This window comes from Alosa sapidissima, chromosome 5 (genome assembly GCF_018492685.1).
Source record: "Alosa sapidissima isolate fAloSap1 chromosome 5, fAloSap1.pri, whole genome shotgun sequence".
NCBI lineage: Eukaryota > Metazoa > Chordata > Actinopteri > Clupeiformes > Clupeidae > Alosa > Alosa sapidissima.
In genome coordinates this window covers 22,228,861-22,252,742 of record NC_055961.1, presented here as the reverse complement: position 1 = coordinate 22,252,742, position 23,882 = coordinate 22,228,861, and the positions used below count along the sequence as shown (strand labels likewise).

Sequence of the window (23,882 nt, the reverse complement as noted above, 5' to 3'; positions counted from 1 at the left end):
TTACAGCAATGTAGACATTTTCCTCTCCCCCTTCTGGGACTAATGACTCGCTATGTTGCATTTACTAACAGTCTAATTTAATGGCAATATGCCAGATAAGTGAAGGCCTTGTCATTTTTCTTTCAGCAAATCAATGGCACATTATTACTGTATTATTATTAGTAGTAGTAGTAGTAGTAGTAGTAGTAGTATTGTTGTTGTTGTTGTATTAATAGTAGTATGAATGCTTTACTATGTTGTATGACAGATAATGTATTTCAACATGTACTGTAAAAAGGAAAGAGAGTACTTCTTAAAATGTCTGACTGCCTGAGGTCCTGAGTCAATATTGAAATAGCTGAAATATCAGAACACAATGCCTATAACTAATACGCATTAGCTCAGAAAGCTTCTTCCCTCAAGGATCAAACCATAATACCGCTGCACAAAAATGTTGTACAGCAGACGGAATCTCCAATTGTGTTATTTAGACTGAACATCAAAACAAATGATTACAGCTTCCATGTTTTACAATTATTGTTCATGAGAAGCTCAAGTACTCATTATGAACAACTTGATGGACAAAATGCAAAAATGATTAAGCCACAAAGTCACATAAAAAATATTTTCTGTATTGTAGTTGTGATACAAAAGAGTATGGTATATATAATAATTTTATGAATGGTTAATATTTGTACGTTTTTCTTCGATGTTGGTTTGTATATTGTATAAAATTATTTTATTGCCACGGTTAATTGATCAGTTAATCATTGATAAACCCTCAAAATAAAACTACTCCGTCCAGAACAATGTTAAAAATTAAATGTGACTACCCTATCAATATCCACTTGACAATTCACAAACCAATGAACCAAATCTCCAGTATCATGGAGATATTTGAGATTTGTAAAGCCATCTCAACAGCTGGAACAAGGAAAAGGAAATTTACAAGACAGCGAAAAGGAAATCTTGCTTTACTGGTACGGGTGTTACCGCTCCCTCTCAATCTGATTGCCGCATAATGTTTTTAAAAATCGTTGATAGTAACTACAGAACTATCTAAATTCACCAGTGTGCAAAGTTTTAAAAATTTGTGACTTACCTTTATAGTGCTTGCCATTCTTGATCAGGACTTTTTAGTCCTGTTTTATATATGTGACTGTTATTCTGTTTTTTTTTTGTCTTTTTTCTGAATAGTGAGCAAGTTAGAGGTCTACTAAGCGTTGTTTGGAGCGGATGAGATTGTGCTAACGTTGGGAAGTGAATTCAGCCAATAGCAGGAAGAGGTTTCTATTGGTTCTGGCCACCACAACTCTAAGAAACAGGATATTTGGGAGCTAGGAGATAAGAGGAGGTAAAACAATGTTGTTCCTGATGATGAGCGTTAGAAGATTTCTGCTCTAAGGTCAAGTCAGGAGGGATACTCAATTCTCACTGACCAGGTGACAAGGTGCAAAATGATAATGAGAAAAAGTATATCAGTAAAAGTTGGCTATATCTTAAAATCCAAGTATGGAGATTCTGAACACTATTTTTAATGACAGAGACGCCTGAGGATTGCACAAGATCTAAAAAAATTAAATATATAATTTTCTTTATGAAACTAATTCCACTTTCAAGACCACTCTCTGCTTTCAATACCACTTTCTCTCATCAGGCCATTGTCAGCTGAATAATGCTTATTACAGTTTGAGAAAGAAGGGTTTTCAGAGGAACAAACAGGTTTGGTAACAGGCCTGACTATCAACTGTAGATTGAAATCAACACAAAGCCCATTTATTTAACACAATAATTAACAATTAAGTGCAATGACCATGTTGTGATACTGTTAACAGTTAATTCAACAAAATGGATAGTTATCTATCTCACATTTTGTTCTTGAAACAATTTAAATGTTATCCATACTGTTGGATTGGATTTACTGCCTTAAGGGCAAACTGTCATTTATGTATTAAGTTGTATAAAACACTTTCTGTTTGGGTTTCACAAGTAAATACAAGTCTGTATTATTTGATTGTTGTTCACATAAACCATATTACAACCAATGATCACAAGATAACCTCTGTCGACACAACAAATCAAATAGATTTTTTACTTCAGGATCATATCATGTTTGTTTCATGCCCAACATGTTGTCTTCCTTATATCTTTCCAACTTTGTCCCTTGCATCTGTTGAAATTTTTATGGCCTTCTGCAGGAAGTCTGTAGGAAATGACCCCTGTCCCCCTCTCACACTGAGCTCGAGCTGGCCTCTGCTGGTGGCACACAAGCGTCCAGTGGGCTCTAAGTGGAAACGCTTTCTCCATGGGGTTCTGGGAAGCTGGGCTGGGCCTGCTCACAGGAATGTCCTGATCAGCAACACACCTTACAATCTCTAGGCTATAATTATCATCCACTTTTCCTCCCCACAGCTGTCCTCTACAGAGAACACCCTCAACACAAATACAATTAATGGAGGAAACAAAAACATCAAGAGCTCATACATTAAGTCAACATTCATGCCACTGGCACCCCATACCTGGCAATCAGGTCATTGAATGTAGAAATTACTCATAACGAGGGATAATGGGGGGGTGGGTGACTTATGTGTCTGCCTGTTGATAGCTCCATCTAGAGCTTGTGACACACACCTACACCCAAAACAAACGGTGAAGAAACCATCTGAACGCAGAACTTTCTCAGATATAAATACCTGGGTGCTTCACACTTCACAGTAAACAAGGGAAAATAAAAGATTATCACAGCTGAAAATTATGTTCCTCACAGTAACCCAAAACGTGTCTACTGAACACAGCAGAGACTGGATGAACTTCAGGCCTAACGTCAATCTTAGGGGCAGACATACCATCGGTGGCAATAGCCTGATCTACAAGCACCAATGATTCATTCAGCTTACCAGGAAACTTGAGCAACCACGAAAGCACCTGTCCAGGCTTCAAGACATCTGGCTTAGGCTTAGTAAACCACACAGCACTGTGCTTATCCACATCAACCTGAGGCACCAGTGTGTTTAATAGACTCAATAGCCTCTCCCATCACAGGGTATATGGTCAGAGTGCTAAGAAAACGGTCCCCAGCCTGTTCCCTACAAGACTCAAAGAACTTCCTAACCTAAGATTTATACATTGATTTGCAAAAGAAAATCAGCTACAGTATGAGGTTAATACTCATGGGTGGGCTATAAATGGGATGCCTTTCTTTTCTTAATTCTTCTTTTGGATTAAAGCTTGATCTGATTTTGATTGACTGAGCTATTGGGCATCTTGTGGGCACTCAACCCACAATCAAGTGTTTTCGTACATGCCACAGATGTAACATAAAACGCTGTGATTCAGTTTATACACGATGTGTCCAATACACAGGAAGTGTCCTTAGAAAATGCAACATAATAGTTTAGTTTACTACCTGTTGTTAACTTAATAAAATAAAGGCCTCAATGAGTCAAGCAGAAAAAATTAAGGAATGCTAAAGTACAATAAAATACAAGAATGGCGAGGATTATTTAATATAATAAGTTATTATTTATGACATGTATTAGACAAGAGTAGATCATACATGGGTTACTGCAGGATTACTGAATTTAATTGCATGATTCATATTTATTTAATAAATAAATGTCTGTCTGAATTCAAGGCATGGATGGGTGCAAACTTCCTCAACCTCAGTGAGAGTAAGACCGAAATAATTATTTTGGGCAAAACTTCTCCAGTCTTCTCCACCGATTCCCTGGGCCCTCTCGCCTCTAACATCAGGCCCTCTGTCAGAAATCTGGGCGTGATTTTTGACAGTGCCTTCAAGTTTAAGCAGCAGGTCAGTACAGTAGTCAGGAAAAGCTTTTTCCACCTGAGAACCATAGCTAAGACCAAAGCCTACCTGCCCCAGAGTGATCTAGAGAGAGTCATCCATGCTTTCATAACCTCTCAACTGGACTATTGCAATGCTCTATACGCTGACATTGACCATTCCCAGATCTGCCGCCTGCAGTTGGTTCAGAATTCAGCTGCCCTACTCCTCACCTGACTTAAATTAATCATCATAGCCAGACAGTTATATTAAAAATAATATGTTTTCCTTTTTGGTCATCATGACCATCTGTTGCTTGACAAAACACTTGCCTCAGGCATGGTAGCTGGTTGGCTCCCAGGAGAATCATATGTTCTCTATTTCAGATTCCTTAGCAGTGCTACATCATCAGATATCATAGCGATGGCCAGAGAGCCACTATTGCTTTTTCATGTTGTACTATAACTCAGAAGAAAATATTTACTAAGACTTCATGCCACATATTTGTGAATTATAAAATTCACAAATGATAAAATTCATGACAATGACAAAGTTAACCAGAGAAATGTCATGATGTCAAATTAAGCATCTCTGCAAAAAGATTCAGATCTTAGGGAGGGAATATAACCCTACATGTACTGCAAGACCAGGAAGTGGTAGACCACAAGGTCTTGCCTACTCAGCAGTGAGAGGGGCATGCACTCTATGAGACTGTACATGTAGGGATGTGGCATCCCATAAATCTTAAGTTGGTGTGTGTTTGGTCTGTATCTGTGCTGCGTGCATTTTTCACTCTGCACCAGAGAACCTGCCATCTCTTTCCACTCCACTATCACCCAAATCTCCATTTCACTAGGTCAGATCCAGACCACTGGTATCTGAGCGCAATGAGTCATGCCTCACAGCTGGGGGTGGGGGTGCAGCCACGCCACAGGAAATCACTGCCATAAAGAATGCCCGTGGCCAGAGGAGGAATGAAACCAAATTCTTTCATTCACACGTGGATGGACTTTTACTTGTTTCCTTACAATGACATATATTTTCTGACAAAACAATCATTCATCTTTACATTTAATTTCATCCACAACAAATGATCTTCCTCGAGCACAAGCCTCTACTAGAGTGACATAGATGTAAAAATAATTTTTTGCTTTGTAGTATTCAGATAACTTCTGAGCAAATACAGTTTCTGAATAATTACACCACGAAAGCATGATACAGAAGAACTACTTCAGACTGGAAAATAAGCTGAGTAGTGTCTGGTGGATAAAACACAAAACCTTTTTCAAGCTCTGGCACACCAGCGGTATTTCACTACAAAAATCCCCCTCAAGTCTGCCCAGTGACTTTAAAATAACGTAATTAAGGGGGCAACAAGTGTGCTTTTCAGTACAACTAATGCCTGTCTACAAGAGCAGGCCTCAGCTGTGGTCCCACAACAAGCCAAAAACTGAGCATTGAATGTTTTTAGTTGAAAGCGACTACAGCCATTACAAACAGGCAGAGTGCACCAGACTAGGAGTACTGAGCAGGATAGCGTAAGTCATCATGACAGTGGAAATAAAAAGTCACCACTGATTATTCAGCTTCGTCAGAGCCCTTAGTCATACATTCTACCCAAAGACACAGATGAGCCTAACTTGGTACACAACTTTGCTGTTACCACAACAGCATAAGTAATCAAACGTTATAATAGTCCCTTTTCAATAGGCAATATGGAATATAACATGTCAACACTGACTATAGGACTATAGCATTATTACGCACATGCATTGTTGTACGTAGATGAGAGAGACTGTTAAAAAAGACAAATGAAAGGTGAGTCACTTGAGGATTAGCATGCGACAGCAACCACATTCACAATGTGTTAAAGCAGAAATGTTTGCCTGTTCTTCTCTTACACACAAACACCACAGTGATTACAGATTCCTATCTTCACGCAGGCAGAAAAAAAAGTGCCACATGCAGAGGGTCAGCTACTTAAGTAGGCAGAGAATGAAGGTGTGTGTGTGTGTGTGTGTGTGTGTGAAAGTGTGAGGCCGAGCGGAGAGAAGAGGAGAGGCGAGGGGGGATTACCTTGGTGTGCTGTGAAGCCCTAATGTCTCCCCTGCTGCCACGCCGAGCACATCTGGGCAGGCCTGTGTGCTGCTAGAGCTGAGCACATATGAGCAAGTCTGTCAGCACCTCTGTCACAGCTTGGCAGCTACCAGCAGGATCTGCTGGCTTACAAATGACAAAAATATCTGCCCAGGTTTTCTGCACATGTGGAGGCTGCTTAAAGCTCAAGTGAATGTGACCAGACCACAAGTTTGTCCCCCCACAACCCATCTATCCCCAGTCTCTGACAAATGAAAAGAACACACCACTAAAAATCTGGGAAAGAAAAAAGGAGAAGGAAAGGTCTACAGTCTGATCCCAGCGCAAATAAAATTCCTGAATGCCAGATTTCTTGGATCCCAAAGTGTAGTGTCTGGCCTGTTCTTTCAGTAGGAATTTGGAGCGTGAGGACAGGGATAACGCTTAACTGCTGCATCTCACAGGCGTGGATCAAGCTTTCATTTATGAAGGATCTACAGTCCTCAAAGGACTAGAATCAGATGTATCCACGGGGACCTTATTGTAACTTGTAAAGAAAGGATGACCACAACACAAAAAGCAAGCAGCAACGCTGAGAACGGTGACTTGCCATGTATATATATTCACAGAGTTGGAGCATTGCTATGTTGTTAGTGAGTGATATTGGGGGGGGGGGGGGGGGGGGTCCAGAAATGGCACTTGAATGCAAAAAAAGCCAATGAATAAGGCTGGCAAATGCACAATCATGTATTTTTCATTTCTAAATCAATTATATGGGGGGGATTAAAGCTACAAAACAACATGTGATTACCATGACAATAATATAAATGATCCTTTTGGATACTGTGGATTCTGGAACATGTTCACCAATACGGTCTTTTGACAACAGGTGTTATCCTACACCCACACAACATTAAATAGGTGTCATAACTGGAATACATATTATTCAGTAGTTAAAATTATGAAAAGAAAGAGAAAAGAAAACATAAAATCTAATCCATCTAGGAAAACTTTAGAAACAATACCAGTTCATAAACAAAAAAAAATGCAATGTGGTAAGATCCGAACTAATGGCAAAAAGTTATACTGTCTGGGGAGTGTATCACTAATAAAGAACAAATTCCCAATATCAAGCTTTATTATAGGATTATTTAAGGCTAGAGACAATCAATAGATTCAGGCCAACACAGTTATGATGGTAACTCCTTGACTCTTGATTGCTGGCTGAGGCATGCATTCTGTCAACTGTAAAACCATAAAAATAAATCTCATGTGGCTCATGTGATCATATAGCCTGGAAGATCACAATTAAAAACTCATACGTCAAAAAAAAGTTTTTGGGGGGAGTTGGGGTGCAAGCGGCTGCTAGCCTGGAGATTCCAGATCCTGGTAATCTAGAGAGATTAAGGGTCTGGCCACGAATAATATAATGGCCCACTCGAGGGGCAGCACCAAGCGTTCATTTGAAAATCTCACTGCACGCAATTGGATAAGACTATACGACCAATGTTTACTGACTGATTCCGGACTTCGGCGCAATTGGATAACACTACAATCTGTTTAGCTCGCCTTTGGCCCGCCTATATTAGATACACCGATGTGATTGGCTCCCCCTGATACAAGTGACAAAAGTAAGGTGCATCATTACTCATTGCCAGAGTGTCTCGCAGAGACAATTCAAATTGTGCTCTTGCGAGAACTCTGGATTTTCCAGGGTAAGTGGCTGCAGCATTCATACCACATGCCAGTGCCCACGGGGACCTGGATTCAAATCGGATCAACTGTCATTTCCAATCCCACCCCATCTCTCCTTCCCACTCGCCTCCTGTCACTATTCACTGTCCTATCTGAATAAAGGCAAAATGCCCCAAAATATAGGGTTCTATATTCAGAAAAAATATAGGAAATGCATATAGGAAATTGTGGAATTTATTGTGAGTCACCAGCCACTGACCAGTACATAAGGATTCAGATCAAAGCCATTATATATCATTCAACTCTCTGTGTAGGCGCAAAACAGTTTAGGAGACCAAACTGTAATGATATGTGCTGCTAACATAGAGAAATGTTGGAAATAAATATAGAGACAACACTTTATACTGCACAGTGTAAGATCAACATAAATTCAATAATATGGAGGAAAGAATGGGAAGGCTTCCCTCAGACCACATTTCTGACTGACCAGTGCCCAAATTTACTGTTCTCCCTTCCTTTATTCATTGCACATGCATCATTTCATTTCAAATCAAAAGAGAGGAAGAGCAAAGTCTTCAGGGGCTTTTGCATTTTGGACAGTGATTTGACATCAGAGGCAGCAACAGTAAATATGCTTTAGTTTCCCAGAGGGAGAGCCACTATTTGAGAGAAACTCACTCAGCCTGGTACTGTAATCACATTGATTCAGTGGTACAGTAAAAGTATAAACCACCAAGACAAATTGTGCTTTTAATGCATCTAGTTAAGCAGAATTCCCCTTGGTTAATTGAAGAAGAATCAATATTATATGGATTTATGTTTTTAGAAAAAGGTGAGTACAAAACAATACCACAGTAAGAACGTTGTGTAAAATGTAGCAACTATGTTTGAAATGGATAATTTGCAATGCAGATGTCCATGACTGGCTACAGGGCAAAGTTCCTTTGTGTTTTCACTTACTTTGGTGTGTCCTGTTGGGTCTGTTCCAGACTGAATCATATCCTCTGGCAGACATCTGAAGAAATGGGTCAAATATACTGCGCTAAAGTTGTCAGGGATAGATAGACAGATAGAGAGAAACTGTCAATTTCTAAACAAATTAATATGATTTGTATGTGTGTGTGTGTGTGTGTGTGTATGTGTGTGTGTGTGTGTGTGTGTGTGTGTGTGTGTGTGTGTGTGTGTGTGTGTGTCTTTTATGCATACATAATTCACTCATACAGACAAACTAATCTAGACTAATCTAACACAATGACCACAATCATTTCTTTTTTGATTTTGGATTATGTATCCTTAAAGGTCTTGCATTTGGTAGCTTGCTACACAGTACACACCATAAATAAACTTGCATGGCCCAGGCCTAATAATTATTTTGCATGTGTGCCTAGAAAGGTTAACCAGTCTCCCTGGAGATAAGATAAGATATGGAGATAACATCTCCTCTGCACCCTGTCCCACAATTCACATCTGGGACCCATCACAATAGAGACAGTTGGCCTGTGGCAAATAGCAGCTCAGCATAACTACTTGTACAATCATGGTAATCATAGGCTGCACTGCACATAGATGTGAGCAATGCATTGTGTATTATTTCTACTTTCATAAGCAACAGTTTCACAAAGTTTTGAATACACTATAAAGAGTAAATGCATATGCACACTGAAGGTCCAAAATGCATTTGTAATAGGCCAAGTTTAACTATTTCAGTAGGGCTTAAGCCCTTCCACAGTCCTTTCTAATGCATTGGGGCTCTGGAACAGAGTGGCGTTATCGAAACTTCACACAATCACAAAACACTCACTTAGACAAAAAAGTCAACACAAGGAGGAGACAAACATGCACAAATACAAAAAAATATGCCATAGCCCATATGTAAGCAGCCCTAGGGAAACAATGGGGTTCAAATGGGAATATAAACAAGGCATTGTATATTGAAGACATTATGGTGTCAGTAGTAGATATAAAATAACAAAACATATGGACAATTAATAAGAATGTACAGTATGTGCTCGTGTCTTGTACATGTAAATGTATATCAGGTTTCTAGGCCAAGTACACTGGCGTATACAAGGAACTTGGTCTCTACATTTATCCCATCCGTGAATTTGTGAACACACAGCGCACACAGTGAACACACAGTGAGGTGAAGCACACACTAATCCCGGCGCAGTGAGCTGCCTTGCTACAGCGGCGCTCGGGGAGCAGTGAGGGGTTAGGTGCCTTGCTCAAGGGCACTTCTGCCGTTTCTACTGGCCGGACACACCAGATGATCGAACCGACAACCCTTCGGTTACAAGCCCGAAGCCCTAACCAGTAGGCCACGGCTGCCCCAGAAATTCTAAAGGTGATGAGAAACACCCATTTAGATAATCCCCCTGAAAGACAGCAGGGAGAGGGTTGTCTAGTTATCTCATTCACTGACCCTGGGTAATTCTCTAAATGCTCATTACAATATCACTCACCATCTGAATGTTAAAGTTATTGGATAGAACCCAATGCATAAAACGTCAAACTTACTCAACGCTTACTACCTAAAAGGTCTGCAAAATTTTTTCAAACAGCAACAATAAAGCAGACAATAGCCTCAGTAGTGTTAATTTCATCAGACGAGACGAGAGGAAATATGTTCGTCAACAACCTTTTTTTTTCATGACTAAGACGAGACGATGACGAGACGGCAGTAATGTCCTGAAACACTGACTAAGACTATCTTAAGATGCATTATTGTTGACGAAAAAAGACGAGACTAAAATGTTTTGCATGAAATAAAAACTAAGATAAAATCTCTCTTCATTTTCGTCTACAAAATGAGAAGACAGAATATCTAGCTGTTACGTTTTCAAAATATTCCGAATGAGTTCATACGCAACAGCTTTCCTGTAGGCTAGTCTACGTGCTGTTGCTGCAACCCTGTGGCTGCAACACGAAACTACATGGAACAAGAACACTGGAGATTTCTGCCAGAGTTAGCAAGATAACTACCTAAGCTTTATGCCACAATGCTACATACTCAGAAGTTGAAGCTTCTCTCATACAAATTAACATCCCCCAGAATGTCCATACGAAAATGTTCATCATGTAATGTCAACTATTTAACTAGTTAGTTAGACTGATGATGCAAAGTTTGCTAGCAAGTAAGCTAATATGGAACGTTCGCTAGCAAGTTAGCTATGGCTAAGATGGAGAGTCTGTTTGGGGAATGTGTTGTGTTTGGCCGTATATCGCCATCTAGCGAGGCGGAGTAAAACATTAATACTTTGGCCTACGACAGTGTTTCTCAACAAACTTTTTCAGTTTCAGGACCACTTAACTAACCCTAGCTTAAAAAAAAAAAGATTAGACCTACTTCAACAGTAGCCTATAATTAGTCTACACAATAGGCTTACTCACTGAACCACCTTGCTTATTGTCTTTGCACTTTGCTTATTGTGTGGATTCATACTGTATGATTTAAACTGGCATATCTTACATAGACAGTGTTGCAGAACTGTTTTTACATACAAGTTGGTTCAATATTGCAAACAACTCATCTATATTATATTTTACCACGTCTGCTCGCGGGCCACTTGGGATAGCTTGCGGACCACCAGTGATCTCCGGACCACACTTTGAGAAACACTGGTCTACGAATATGACAGTGGTATACAGTGGTACTGTATATGGTCAAATCCCAGCCGAGCTATAACTGTAGCTCGACTTACCTGTGCATGTAAACATACTGACTGACAAAAAATCAGAATGAGTAATTATAACAGACGAGTAGCCCTGTGGACACACAATATTGTTGGAAAATTGAGATGTGTGAAACACTATTTGACTCAAATGGTAATCAGAAATAATTTGTTATAAAAAAAAGACTAAAATGTGTTGACTAAAACTGACTAAGACTAAGATACTTTTAGTTTTCTTTTTGACTAAAACTAGACTAAAATGACGAGACTTTTAGTCGACTAAAACGACGAGACTTTTAGTCGACTAAAACTTGATTAACAAAAATGATATTTGAATGACTAAATATGACAAAGACTAAAAAGGACATTTCGTCACAAGACTAAGACTAAGACTAAATTAAAAATAGGTGACAAAATTAACACTAAGCCTCAGAGACTACTGCTATTTTTTGCCAAAGTTAGTTAAACTGTGCCGTGAAACCTTTACATTTTCTTACAGGATGGTATGCCCGGCCACAAAAATATACAGCACATAGCCTGGCTAGGCTAGTGGGAATAACATCTGTAAGTTATTAGCATCCACACACCAAATCAGATTTTAGCAAAGCACTGGAGGCTACGTGTGCATTCTGTTGATAAGCCGCTGTGTTATGTAGGCTATTTGCTTTTGTATTGAGCAGTGAGGGAAAACTGCACCTGGGCGACCACCATCAGTCTGAGTACAGCCTCAGTGCAAATCTGGGAGACTTGAATGTTGAGTCATGTGACAGGCCATTTGGAAATGTGTGGTCTCCTCGTATACCTGCGCTAGTCTCACATAAAATATGAGACTGAACTACAACACTGGATAATAATGTGGTGGAATTACAAAATTACAACATAGTCTGCACTTCATTTGTCAGAGTTGAGAAGCTATGCAGACAAAAACTATGAAGTCTCAGCTACAGTGTTTTTTTTTTCAGACTCACAATTCCTTACCACTGAAAGGTAATCTTTCACTAAACTGGCTGACCACCTTGTCCCATCTGTATTTACTGACCAATTTACCATGTGATAAAACACCTTTAATGAGCCAATAGCAATCTGTTAATCAGATCTTTCCTATAACCTCATGTGCATGTCTCAGCGTTAAGCCATTTAACAGCACAGGCCCTCTCTAAAAGTGTGGTACCAATCAGACGAGACACTGCAGAGAGCAGGAAATCTAAAATTAGTTTTTACTACCTATAATGGAAGATTTATGGGATGGTTTAATTCGCAGTCTCAGAGCTAAGAAACTGCAGCTTACAGAACAAAAATAAGACTTCTGGCCTAGAATAATCAATGCACTGAGACATAGCTTAAGCTATCAACAGAGGAAACATGTGGACATGTCATCCTGCATGCATGTGTACGTCTATGAGACAGAAAGAGAGAGAGAGATGGGGGGGCATGAGGCAAGGACATATACATAGAAGTGTAGACATATACGCACAGACACATACGGTTTCAATTAGACAGCCAGACCTCTGCTCTGTTTCAGCTGGCCAAGAATGGGGTTTACCACTTCATTCCTTCCCACTCATTCAGCCAGTCCAGGTTTTTATGGCCATCTACAGCGCCATTCCTTGGGTTTTATACGGTAGCTGTTAGCATTCTAATGTGTTAGGGTGTGTTTACAGTGACTGTTGCACTGCAACTCACCAAAACTCAACAAATGTACAAGACAGAAGAACCTGGAATGAGCGACTACCTTTCATGAGAAAAATACATCAATAGCTGAGCCATAGTTTTTGTCTGCATAGCCTCTCTACAAATGGTCATTTTCAAATGGCCTCTCACATGATGACACAACAACAGCCTCCAAGATTTACACTGAGGCTGTATTCAGACGGATGCACTGCCATGTCCATTTTGCTACTGATAGTGCAAGTTGAACACCATTGCATTTTATAGGACTGTCTGCTCCCTCTCCCTCATCACCATCCAGCCAACAAGAGCAACGTCATTCTCCTACAGACAATTTCTGTGGTTCATGGTTTAGTGCCCTCTGTGCCATGTGATCTTCACATTAACTCAGTAAAGTATGCCAGAGTTAAAAATGCTGTAAATGACTTGCAATGTCTTGAATGATTTAGATCTCTTCCCATGATTTAGATTTTGACTGTGACTTGGCTGAGAGTGGATAACTATTTCAATTAATTTCATTTCCAAAGAAAAAATGAATGCATTTATATTAAGAAATCATTTCCAAAGAAAGAATAAAATGCATTGATATTCAGACAGAATTATGATATGACTACATTTTAGTATGTCTGTCTGAAAATAATGCATTCTTGTGTGTGGCAGCAGCCTAGAAATCTAGACGCACCCTAGCGGCAGAAAATTCAATTTGCAGCCAGGGTAGTCTAGCAACTCTCTGTTGGCTTGCAAGCTGGAAGAATTAAACTTCGATCAGGCCAATCACATGCTGTATAGAGTCGGTGGGTGGGCTTAACATAATGATGGCAGAGTTCCAACGGTTCTGAGTGAATTCCCTGCTACTTGAAAACAAAGAAGATGGATGCTGCTGCTGGTAAACAGCGCGACACGAGTTAAGCTTTTTTTTAAGTTGGCAAAAGTTTGATCAACTAGCCAAATAGCTCCACTGGTGGGAAACACATGGGACTCATGAGTGGTAGCGCTATCCTATTGCGTGCAGAGGGAATTTGAAAGACAACCGTTTATCCCGCCCCTCGGATTGAGCACTGTGAATGGTGAGTTCCCAGACCCTACATCTTTGTGAGTCTGACTTGTCATGCTAGTGTGGCAGTTTATTGCCCTCCTGAATCATCTTTTGCATTTGACATTCGAGTGTTATAGGATTTTCATATGACTCCTCAGACTTTATGGCTTCTAAATTCCTGAATGTCACAGAATGTCGCAACCAAGGCCAAACTGGTGTTCTACTATGGCCTTGATATTATCTCTGTAAGGTTGACCTCCTTATCTCTAAATGCCAGTGTGACATTTCGGTATACTTCACCACCAAATGTTGCTCTATCCTTTCCAGGTAATTAACTAATGGTTTCCCACCGTTAATGATGAAATTATCTAACTTACATGTAGCATCCTCTGTTGCTGATTGAATGTGTTTAACAGGGTCTGATGCTATCCAAGCCAACATTATCTCAATTTCAATTCAAAGAGTTACCCCAGTTATCCTCCTCATATTTTAAGCTCATGGCATCTTTTCAAATGCTGCTGTGCAATTCAATACAATGTGGAGTTCCACAAAGTTCAATACTGAACCCCATGATCATTCTTTTAAAGAGCATGGGGTCTACTATAACTGCTGAACTGAAAATATATGTGCCTCTGTTTAGAGAAAATAAACAGATCAAATATAAAAACATTTTGTCTAGGTGACACTTCATAACTCTAGTTTAGTTTCCATAACCAAGGCACAGCGTAAACGTAGCAGCAGAGGCTGCAAAACATGTAATTTGCCACTCATATATGAACATATACACACCTTGCATTTATATCTCAGCTTCAGAAGATGTGTGAGTCAGCCTTCATTGATCAAATGATCAAAATCATTATGTTACGGGACCTGGCATTATTGATCATATTGTGCAAAAGTCAAAATCATCAAATGGAAAAACTGATAACTGCTGACACCACCAAGTGCCAACAGGATGGCTGTTTTTAAAATTCCTTATCATCATATTGAATTATGTTTCTAGAAGCATAACTACAACAGTCTACTTGTAATAGGACACACCACACAAGAGAGACCAGGAGGGTGCAGCATATGTTTTAGATCTTAAACTCAATTTCATGAGTTTGAAAAGTAGCACATTTACAAATTGCAAAGGAGATTACATGGATGCAGACTCCCTGCCAATGCAATAGTCTAGGTGAAGCGCATAGCATTTAACTGGCGTTTCTTAGATGAGCTGAGAAAGAATGATGATGGAACACATCTGTGAGGTTTTAGGCTACTATTGGGCAGTCTTTCCCAAGTCCTATAAAAATAAAAATTAGCACTTCATGGTGTTATTACACTATTATTAGTATGGTGTCACCATTAGTTTATACATCACTGTGACATTATTCTAATATAGCCCATTCATAAATAATGTCATGAAGTACCATAGACTAGTATGTCATATTAACAGCACACTACACCCTACTCTATATACTCTATACTCTACTATACTCTGTATTCTACATGGTGTTAGGCTATCCCCATTATAATGGACTAGCTGGGGGACAGGGTTTTTTTTTCTTACAAATTTGCCAATTCATCTAAATTCAAAAACTGGAAATTTCTAACTATTGGTTCAATAATTAGCCATTGTCTTTTCTTTAAAAAAAAAAAAAACATTTTATGCCTTGCATAAGACTTTTGTTCATGGAATTCTAAGCCAGTTTAGAACTATTGGATGCAAAGATTGCTGGGGATTAACTAAATCAATGATTTGTCATTTCAAGGCAGCAGTATTGGTTTACATAACTTTAAACAAGGCAAGGCTTTTTGTTTAGAATAATTTTGTCATGTAATGCATTTCCTAATCTGCTGAATCTCCACATGAATTTGGACAAACATAAACAAAAATGTATTTTCATGATCAAGGAAGAAACTTTACATGGACAATATCAGCATGCCACAGAATGATTATAGGGCGGTACATTCCATTGGATGCCATAAAACTATACTGCTCAAAAAAATTAAGGGAACACTTCAATCATACACTGGATCGGTACTCTGTCGCCTTTGGTTCTGCCTTAAGTTCAACAGACAAAATGTTTGTGGATTATATAGGCTAGCCTACTGCATTACTTTGTCATGAAATGAATGCCTTCTTTTTCATATTGTCTTGTGTTTCAAATCAATGTTGTCACAGTCAGCTCACAAGTACATTTTTAGCCTACAGTAGCCTATGGAAGGCAGCTATTAATTTTAGGCTTTTAGTTTGTGTTTTGGAGACATGACAACATAGACATAGGCATATAACAACTGAGGAGGTAGCCTAGCTGCTAACAAAGTTAAAGTTTCTGTGTAATTTCAGCTATAACCTCATCTCGGACTGAATTGGACTGCAGCTGATGTAGGGTGATGGTGTCAACATTAATAAACTAGGGTAGGCTACATACTTTGTAAGTAGCCTAAGTTTAACTGCCCAATCTTTTTTAGGTCTGCAACACATATGTCAGCAATTGAAAAACAGTAAACTATCTAACAATTGTCCTATTGTGTAGGTTTTTTAATCACACCTTTAAACTGAATTCGCCATTCGCTTCTCACTGCAACAGAACATCCAAACTGCGTGACAATGGAAGCAGGCTACTCATCTCACCAGGTGCATCTCAGTGTCTCACCTTAGCTACGAGTGGCTAATAAACGTGGTTCAATAAACATATTACGATGTTGAATGACCACACGAATGAAATTGAGAAAACCACACGAATAAAGTATCGCAAACTACCCTGAATTTCAAAACGTTCCTGCTTAAGTTGTAATGCAATTGTGTAGCTACTTACGTTTCGATGAAAGGGACGATATCTTCATAGGTTAGGCTACTTTGTTGGCGTGAAGGGATCTGAATAAACCTATCGTAGCCTAGGCAATAGGTTACGTTAGGTCTGCCAACTGAGCAGACCACATTCAGCATAATAACCTATCGCAACGTGCCACTATGAGCGCTCCAGAGAAAGAAAGAGGGGGGGGGGGGGGGGTTGTGCGTGATGCTTGAATGGCATCAAACGTCTGTCATTCTTGTAGACTAAATCGGAGATATGATTCCATATGGCCACGATAATTAGCCTAGGTATATATTTACTGGGCTGTCCTCTGAAAACTTGAGCGAAACACATTTGGTCAGTTGTGTGGCTTTAGGCGTTCCACTTCTGTTTGTTTTATCTTAAGTCATAAGATAGGCTAAGACAAGCAGATCTGGCTCAGGTGCATAATAGGCTACAGGTTGTAGGCTAACTGTTCAGATGTTGCAAATCAGTCAAACTGCAAGGTCTTGCTTTTGGAGGTCTACAACTTTATCATAATAAAAGTAAAATATCTCTGAAACTGAGATGACTGGGCCACCACAAACCACACGAAACACTTTGAATCTTTTAATATAGAATATGGCAGAATGTGTCAGACTAAATATTTTTTGAAATTAAAGATTTAGACATAATCTTACAAATTCCAAATATTCGCCTATCAAAGGCGATACAATTTAGTTCATGTTAGAATGAATGCAGTTTTCAATTGGAAACTGAAAATGACTTCTGAATGGATGTTTAAAAATCACTGTGCATTTTCTGTTGAGTTCTGAATATTTATATTTGCAAAACAATACCATGTGTAGAGCAAACTGGCTTTTAATGACAGTTCTGGGCTGGGTGTAGCACACAGTGTACTACTTGTGATGAGGGGTGTTTTCAATGAAGGCTGAGGTTATTTTAGCTCCAGACATGTTTACATTTCTGTGGTCTAGTCTCTAACTTTCCCTGTTTTTTTTTTCCTTTTCTCATTTCAGAATGCTCCCGGACGAGTGCTGGCCCAATCCCCTCAGCAGCCAGACATTCCTGGAGTCTGCCAGCAAATGGAGAGAAAGAAAAATAATATAATATGACAGACACACACATGCAGAGACCCCCAGCATTAGGCAGAAAGGCTCCTGTTATTTCAAGTGTCCCCATTGTCATGTTCCACTTAAGAAACAAACACAGGTCTTGGAGTTTCAACATAATCCTAAAGTATATTGACCTGCTAACATAGCCTAGTTGTTGGGATGTTGTGCTTTACAGATTACGATTGCTTAAGCAAAGTTTTTTAAGCAAAGCAAAAACAGGGATTTTGTCAAAACACACACAATTTACAGAACCACACACACAAATAGCAGAACACTCCAGATCTTTTTCCAAATTAAACACTTTTATCACTTATTGATTTAAAAACCCTTATTTTGTCACTGTATGGCACTCATGTAGCACTTTGGCCATATCTCAGGCTCTCTAAAGACAACAATGGAAGAATCTTCTTAAATGGCAAATCCATCCTTTAAAAAAAAAAAAAAAATGTATACCTTTAATCTAACAGGACAGTGAGGAGAGTGACAGGCTTCGAGTGAGAAACTGGGTGGGATCGGGAAATGACCCGTTGGACTCTAACCTGGGTCCCTGTAGGCCAGTGGTTCTCAAAGTGTGGGGCGGGCCCCACTAGTGGGGAATAGAGACATGACAGGTGGGGCGCGAAGAACAAGAGGAAATTGTTTTGTTTTTTGTGCCTATCTTTAATAATGCCTTTCTTTTTTTGGCAAGGAAGATCATAGATTCAAAACAAAATAGCCACACACAAACATAGGAGTCATAAAACAGACCTACATATGAATTAAAACATCATCAGATCCTGCGGACCGAGACGGGAAATGTAATGTGGAACCAAAATGTGAAAATAATATTTTAACGTTACCATTTTGCCGTGGTGATGGGGTGATTGAAAATTCCCCACCTCCAAAGTGGGGAATGACATAAAAAGTTTGAGAACCACTACTTTAGGCACACTGACTCGATTATGGTATGGGCGCTGTAGCCAGTTGCACCACAGCGCCCTCTGGTAAATCCATCCTTCCATTATGTTGCATGGCTCAACCCATTCTTTACAACATACCATAGTCAAGCATGCAATGCTGCTCGAATCTCATCGGATACAATTGGTCCTTGTCTACTTTGTCCTCACTCTCCCCTTTCCTCTCCTTGTCAATGCTGTTTTCCATTTCTGTTGAAGGTACGTGACACGTGATGGCTGTGATCAACTGGATCATGAGTGTGGTACTTTTGAAGTACCTTATGCCCAGCGCATCGTGGAGCCAGTCTCTGCTAGTTTGTGGCCAACACAGTTATCATTGTCCTGTCAGGTGCATACATTGTCTATGACATTGTCAGGTGCACACATTGTCTATGACATTGTCAGGTGCACTCATTGTCTATAACAGATGAACTGAATGAAAAGCACATTCCCTTGCATGTCGGAGAAAAAATTAGGTGTGGTCAGGCACATTGATCACACATTGCTATTTTGATGCCACTGGAAATGATAATGCCAGTGACTGGTCTAAAGTGAATTGTGCAGTATTAAACTGTTATTTTGAGAGTGCACAGTCAAGAAGTCCAGCTTCTTGTTATTTTTAGTGTCATATCGTGCATTGCATTGACTGGAAATGTTCCATAGATGTGTGTGCATAATGTTAGACTTCCAATATTTAAGGAAAGAGCTGTGTAGCCTTCGTGTACAAATCCTACAAGTCAAAGTAATGTAACATCTCTGATATGAACATCCTGAAAACAGAAAAAAAGACCAGAGGGAACTGACGTTTTAAAGGAAGAGAACACAAGAGGGAGCTTTGTCACAAATTACCTCAACTGTGATCTGGTTGTCTGTGCAGACAGTCCAATAGAACGTATCTCCTATGTATTTCATAAGCAATTGTATTTTACAGTTTTTCACAATTGCTAAAACACTAAATCCCATTCTCTGAACAAATGCTCAGAGACCTGAACACATTTATTGATCACTGTTGACAAAACCATAAACACTTTTCACCTAGTAAACACAATTTGCAGATCTCATTTACATGCAAAAACTCTTAACACATTGATTCTCATGTAATGAGATTTAAAATCCTGCAACATACCATTTTCCACTGTTGATTTTTGCTTTTTTCTCTAGATAACTAGAGATAACAATAACGAATAATTAGATATTCATATTGAACATCACCAGTCATTGCCATTTTTGGAGTAGTACCACAAGGGCTTGGCATAGGCAACCGGGGAAAAACGATGATAGCATTTGAAACTCTCCTAGCCAGGCACATTGTTTTAGTTCAAGGATAAGTCTCCACCTATATTTAAACACCGGATCAGTAATGTCATGTATCACTTAACGCTTGAACAGATTCATTATTACAGTGCCTATAAAAAGTATTCACCCCCCATGGATATTTCTGCTTTTATAAATGGAATCTTGATGATTTTACAAAAATCCCCTCTTTAATGTCAAAGTGAAAAAAACATCTACAAAGTAATGTTAATTAATTAAAAATGTATAATGCAAAAAAAAGCGATATAACATAAATCACCCTTCAAATTGGCATTGAGTAGATGCACCTTTGGCTGCAATTAAAGCATGGAGTGCGTGGATAGGTCTTAATTATGCTTGCACATCTGGATACTGCAATTTTACTAAATTTTTCTTGTAAAACTGCTCAAGCTCTGCGAGGGTGGAAGGGGATCGGGTACGAACAGCCCTTTTAAGGCCAGCCACAGATTGACTCGACCACTCCAGAACATTTACCTTGTTGTCTTTAAACCATTTCTGTGTAGTTTTTGCTGTAGGCTTCGGCTCACTGTCTTGTTGGAGAGTTAATCCAGGATTTCTATATATTTTGCTGAATTATTTTTTCTTTTACCTTTACAAGCCTTCCAGGGCCTGCTGTCGAGAACTATCCTCACAGCATGATGCTACCACCACTATGCTTCAAATTACGGATGGTGCGTTTTTAGTGATGTGCAGTGTTTGGTGTCAAAAATAGCATCTAGTCTGATGGCCAAAAAGCTCAATTTTAGTCTCATCAGACCAACAAACCTTCTTCCATTTCCATTGGGTGAACTTTACTCGAGATTTGATAAAAGCTTTGCCACTCACCCATAGAGCTCTGACTGGTGAAGAACTTGGCAAAAGTTGCTGTATGCATAGTTTCTCCCATCTCAACTGCTGAAGCATTAAACTTCTTCAGAGTTGTCATAGGTGCCTTGGTGGCCTCCCCCACCCTTATTCTTCTTGAACAGTCACTCAGGTTGTGGTAAAAGCCTGCTCTAAGCAGATTTGCACATTTGCCATATACAGTACCTTACGTTCCTTAATGATGGATTTCAATGAACTCCAGGGGATGCTCAGTGACTTGAACATTTTTTTGCATCCATCCCCTCACTTATGCTTTTCAATAACGTTTTCTTTGAGTTGTTTGGAGTGTTTTTTTGTCTTCATTGTGGAATTATAGCCAGGAATATTGATTGACCAGGGACTGGACCTTCCAGACGCAGGTGTCTTTATATTACTTCACTACATTCACTGCACTCAGATGATCTCCATTTCACTAATTTTGAGACTATTAGCACCAATTGGCTGGACCGCTGTTGATTTAGGTCAGTCACTTTAAGGGGGGTGAATATTTATGCAATCGCTTATTTAAAATATAAAATATTATATATTTTTAATTAATTAACATTACTTTGTAGAAATTTGCTTTCACTTTGACATCAGAGAGGGGATTTTTGTAAATTATTGTGAAGAAGGCCAAATTCAATCGAATCGAAAGATTCCATTTATGAAAGCAATAAAAGGGGAAATATCCAAGGGGGGTGAATACTTCGTATAAATAAAAGTAGACTTTTATTTGTAGGATTTATAGCCAGTGTCAGTCAGCATCATGTAATGACCAAAAAAATTATGTTAGCATATTTAAAGGCTGTTGTGAGCTAGCATAACTGCCTAATATATGCTGCAATGGCCAATCGTTTCATACAATAAATGAGCTTTAGCAATCTCACATTCTGACTTTTTGGTTGATTATATATATATCATTTTAACGCTATTACATGATGCTGACTGACACTGGCTATAAAGCCTATTAACGTTTAAAAGTCTACTGGGTTAAGGCTGTAGGCCTACCAAAACCTGTCCCCGTTCAGTTAAATTCTTCACAAACTATAACTTATTGTTTAATTTTGTGTCAACTTTCAGAGAGAATACATATACGACTCCTTTCTGACCAAATTTCCCAGCTTCTAAAAAAGTCTATCGTGTTTTGAACAGAGAAAATAGAAAAAAGTTAGGCTACAATTTTGCCCGTTCTCCCATACAGATCAACACCCCAAATCAGGGCAATTTTAGCTAAATAACATTCCTGTGACAGGCTATCAAATATTTAACAATGGGATAACGTTTCACATCACCTTTATTGATGCTTGTGTAACTCTGTTTACCGGACAGGCTCTGGGTTAGCACTATCAAGTAAATTCTGTAATATCTCTCACTAGATTCTTTCAGGGTTATCTTAAGGTTCGTACAGGAGGACTGCAGTAATGCTCAATTACTAAGTATTGCACCCAAACCCACAATGACAACAGCAGCAGACCAATCAGATTATGTATCAAAAGATAAGCTTGTATTAACAGGAGGTGTCATCACATTAAATCGGAAAAATGTATCAGGAAAATTATATAAAAGAAAAATGAATATGTACATTCTGTATATTAAGTGTAGACACTGGATCTAATTTCCAAAAATGTGTGGTGTATAATATGAAATATCAAGGCAGATCTTAAAGGAGAATTCCGGTGTGATATTGACCTAAAGTGTATTGAAACATGATACCGAGTGTGAACGTATGTCTCATAGCCCATCTCGACTTGTCCCCTGCACTCCAAAATCTGGCGCTAGTTAGCCGATGCTACCAACAACTTTTTCAGTAGTGGTGCTTCGGCATCGGGCTAGCCATGCAAATAAATCACTGTTTTACACCCATTTACGAGGCTCAATGTATCTCCACACTTCATTGGTAGACTTCCTAGGGCCCTGACATTTAAAACGAAACATTGAGAACTTTGAAAAAGCACTGGTAGTTTACTTACAAGACGATTTATACAGACAGTATCTTCACGAAGTTTAACGTTTGCAGCCATCTTGAATTTAGTCACGATAAGTCGAGCAACGAGTAAGAATGAACAGGTATGATAAGGGATCAGATTCCAAAAATAATTCAGTGGAAATGCATGGATTCCAGTTTCTTCCAGTAGCAGCAACTGGAATCCATGCATTTCCACTGAATTATTTTTGGAATCTGATCCCTTATCATAGCTGTTCATTCTTACTCGTTGCTCGACTTATCGTGACTAAATTCAAGATGGCTGCAAACGCTAAACTTCGTGAAGATACTGAGTCTGTCTCAATTGGTGTACTTACGTGAGTACACTTTTGTGTAGTACACTATGTGCACTGTGTGCTTACTGGCGGAGTGCGCAAATTTTAACAAAATAGTATTGTCTCATATCAAACACTAACTCCGTGCACTTCACGGAAATGACGATCGCAAACATTTTAATATAACTTTATTGGCGTCCTCAATTCGACAGTGACATGGTCATACTGTGTCAAAACATGAACCGTTTATGTTATAACTTGCTTGTACCTCCGTAAAGTCTGTTTTCCACTGCTGCTGCTTCAGCTTTCTCAACCGCGATTACCACGAGTTTGAAAACGCTCCCTCCCCTTCCACTATTTGGCCAAGATGGCGTCCGTTAAGGGCGAAAAGTGTCCAGCGTTGCACACTCAGCTTTTTGACCGTTATGAGTGCACCATCCGGGAACTTGCAGCGCCCTTCGTGTCGTTGGAATTTTCAGTGTGAACACCCTCATGCACTCAAATTAGGTATTGTAAGTGCAGAAGTACGCGATTTGAGACACAGTCACTGTCTGTATAAATCGTCTTGTAAGTAAACTACCAGTGCTTTTTCAAAGTTCTCAATGTCTCGTTTTAAATGTCAGGGCCCTCGGAAGTCTACCAATGAAGTGTGGAGATACATTGAGCCTCGTAAATGGGTGTAAAACAGTGATTTATTTGCATGGCTAGCCCGATGCCGAAGCAC

General features: G+C 39.3%; 1 protein-coding gene across 5 annotated transcripts in view; it reads right to left on the bottom strand.

Moving 5' to 3' along the window:
- Positions 1-16,866, bottom strand: part of erg (ETS transcription factor ERG) — a 33,591-nt gene extending 16,725 nt beyond the window's left edge. For 2 of the 5 annotated variants that reach the window (XM_042092170.1, XM_042092171.1), the window contains exons 1-2: positions 16,714-16,866; positions 8,495-8,576 (exon numbers count right to left, since the gene is read on the bottom strand). In XM_042092170.1, coding sequence (XP_041948104.1) covers positions 8,495-8,576; positions 16,714-16,844 — 213 coding nt within the window. In that variant the 5' untranslated portion in view covers positions 16,845-16,866. Of the gene's footprint in view, positions 1-1,081; positions 1,224-5,839; positions 5,918-8,494; positions 8,577-16,713 lie in introns of those variants that run through there. The other 3 variants (XM_042092172.1, XM_042092173.1, XM_042092174.1) reach the window with 2 other exon arrangements.
- Positions 16,867-23,882: the final 7,016 nt, after the last annotated feature.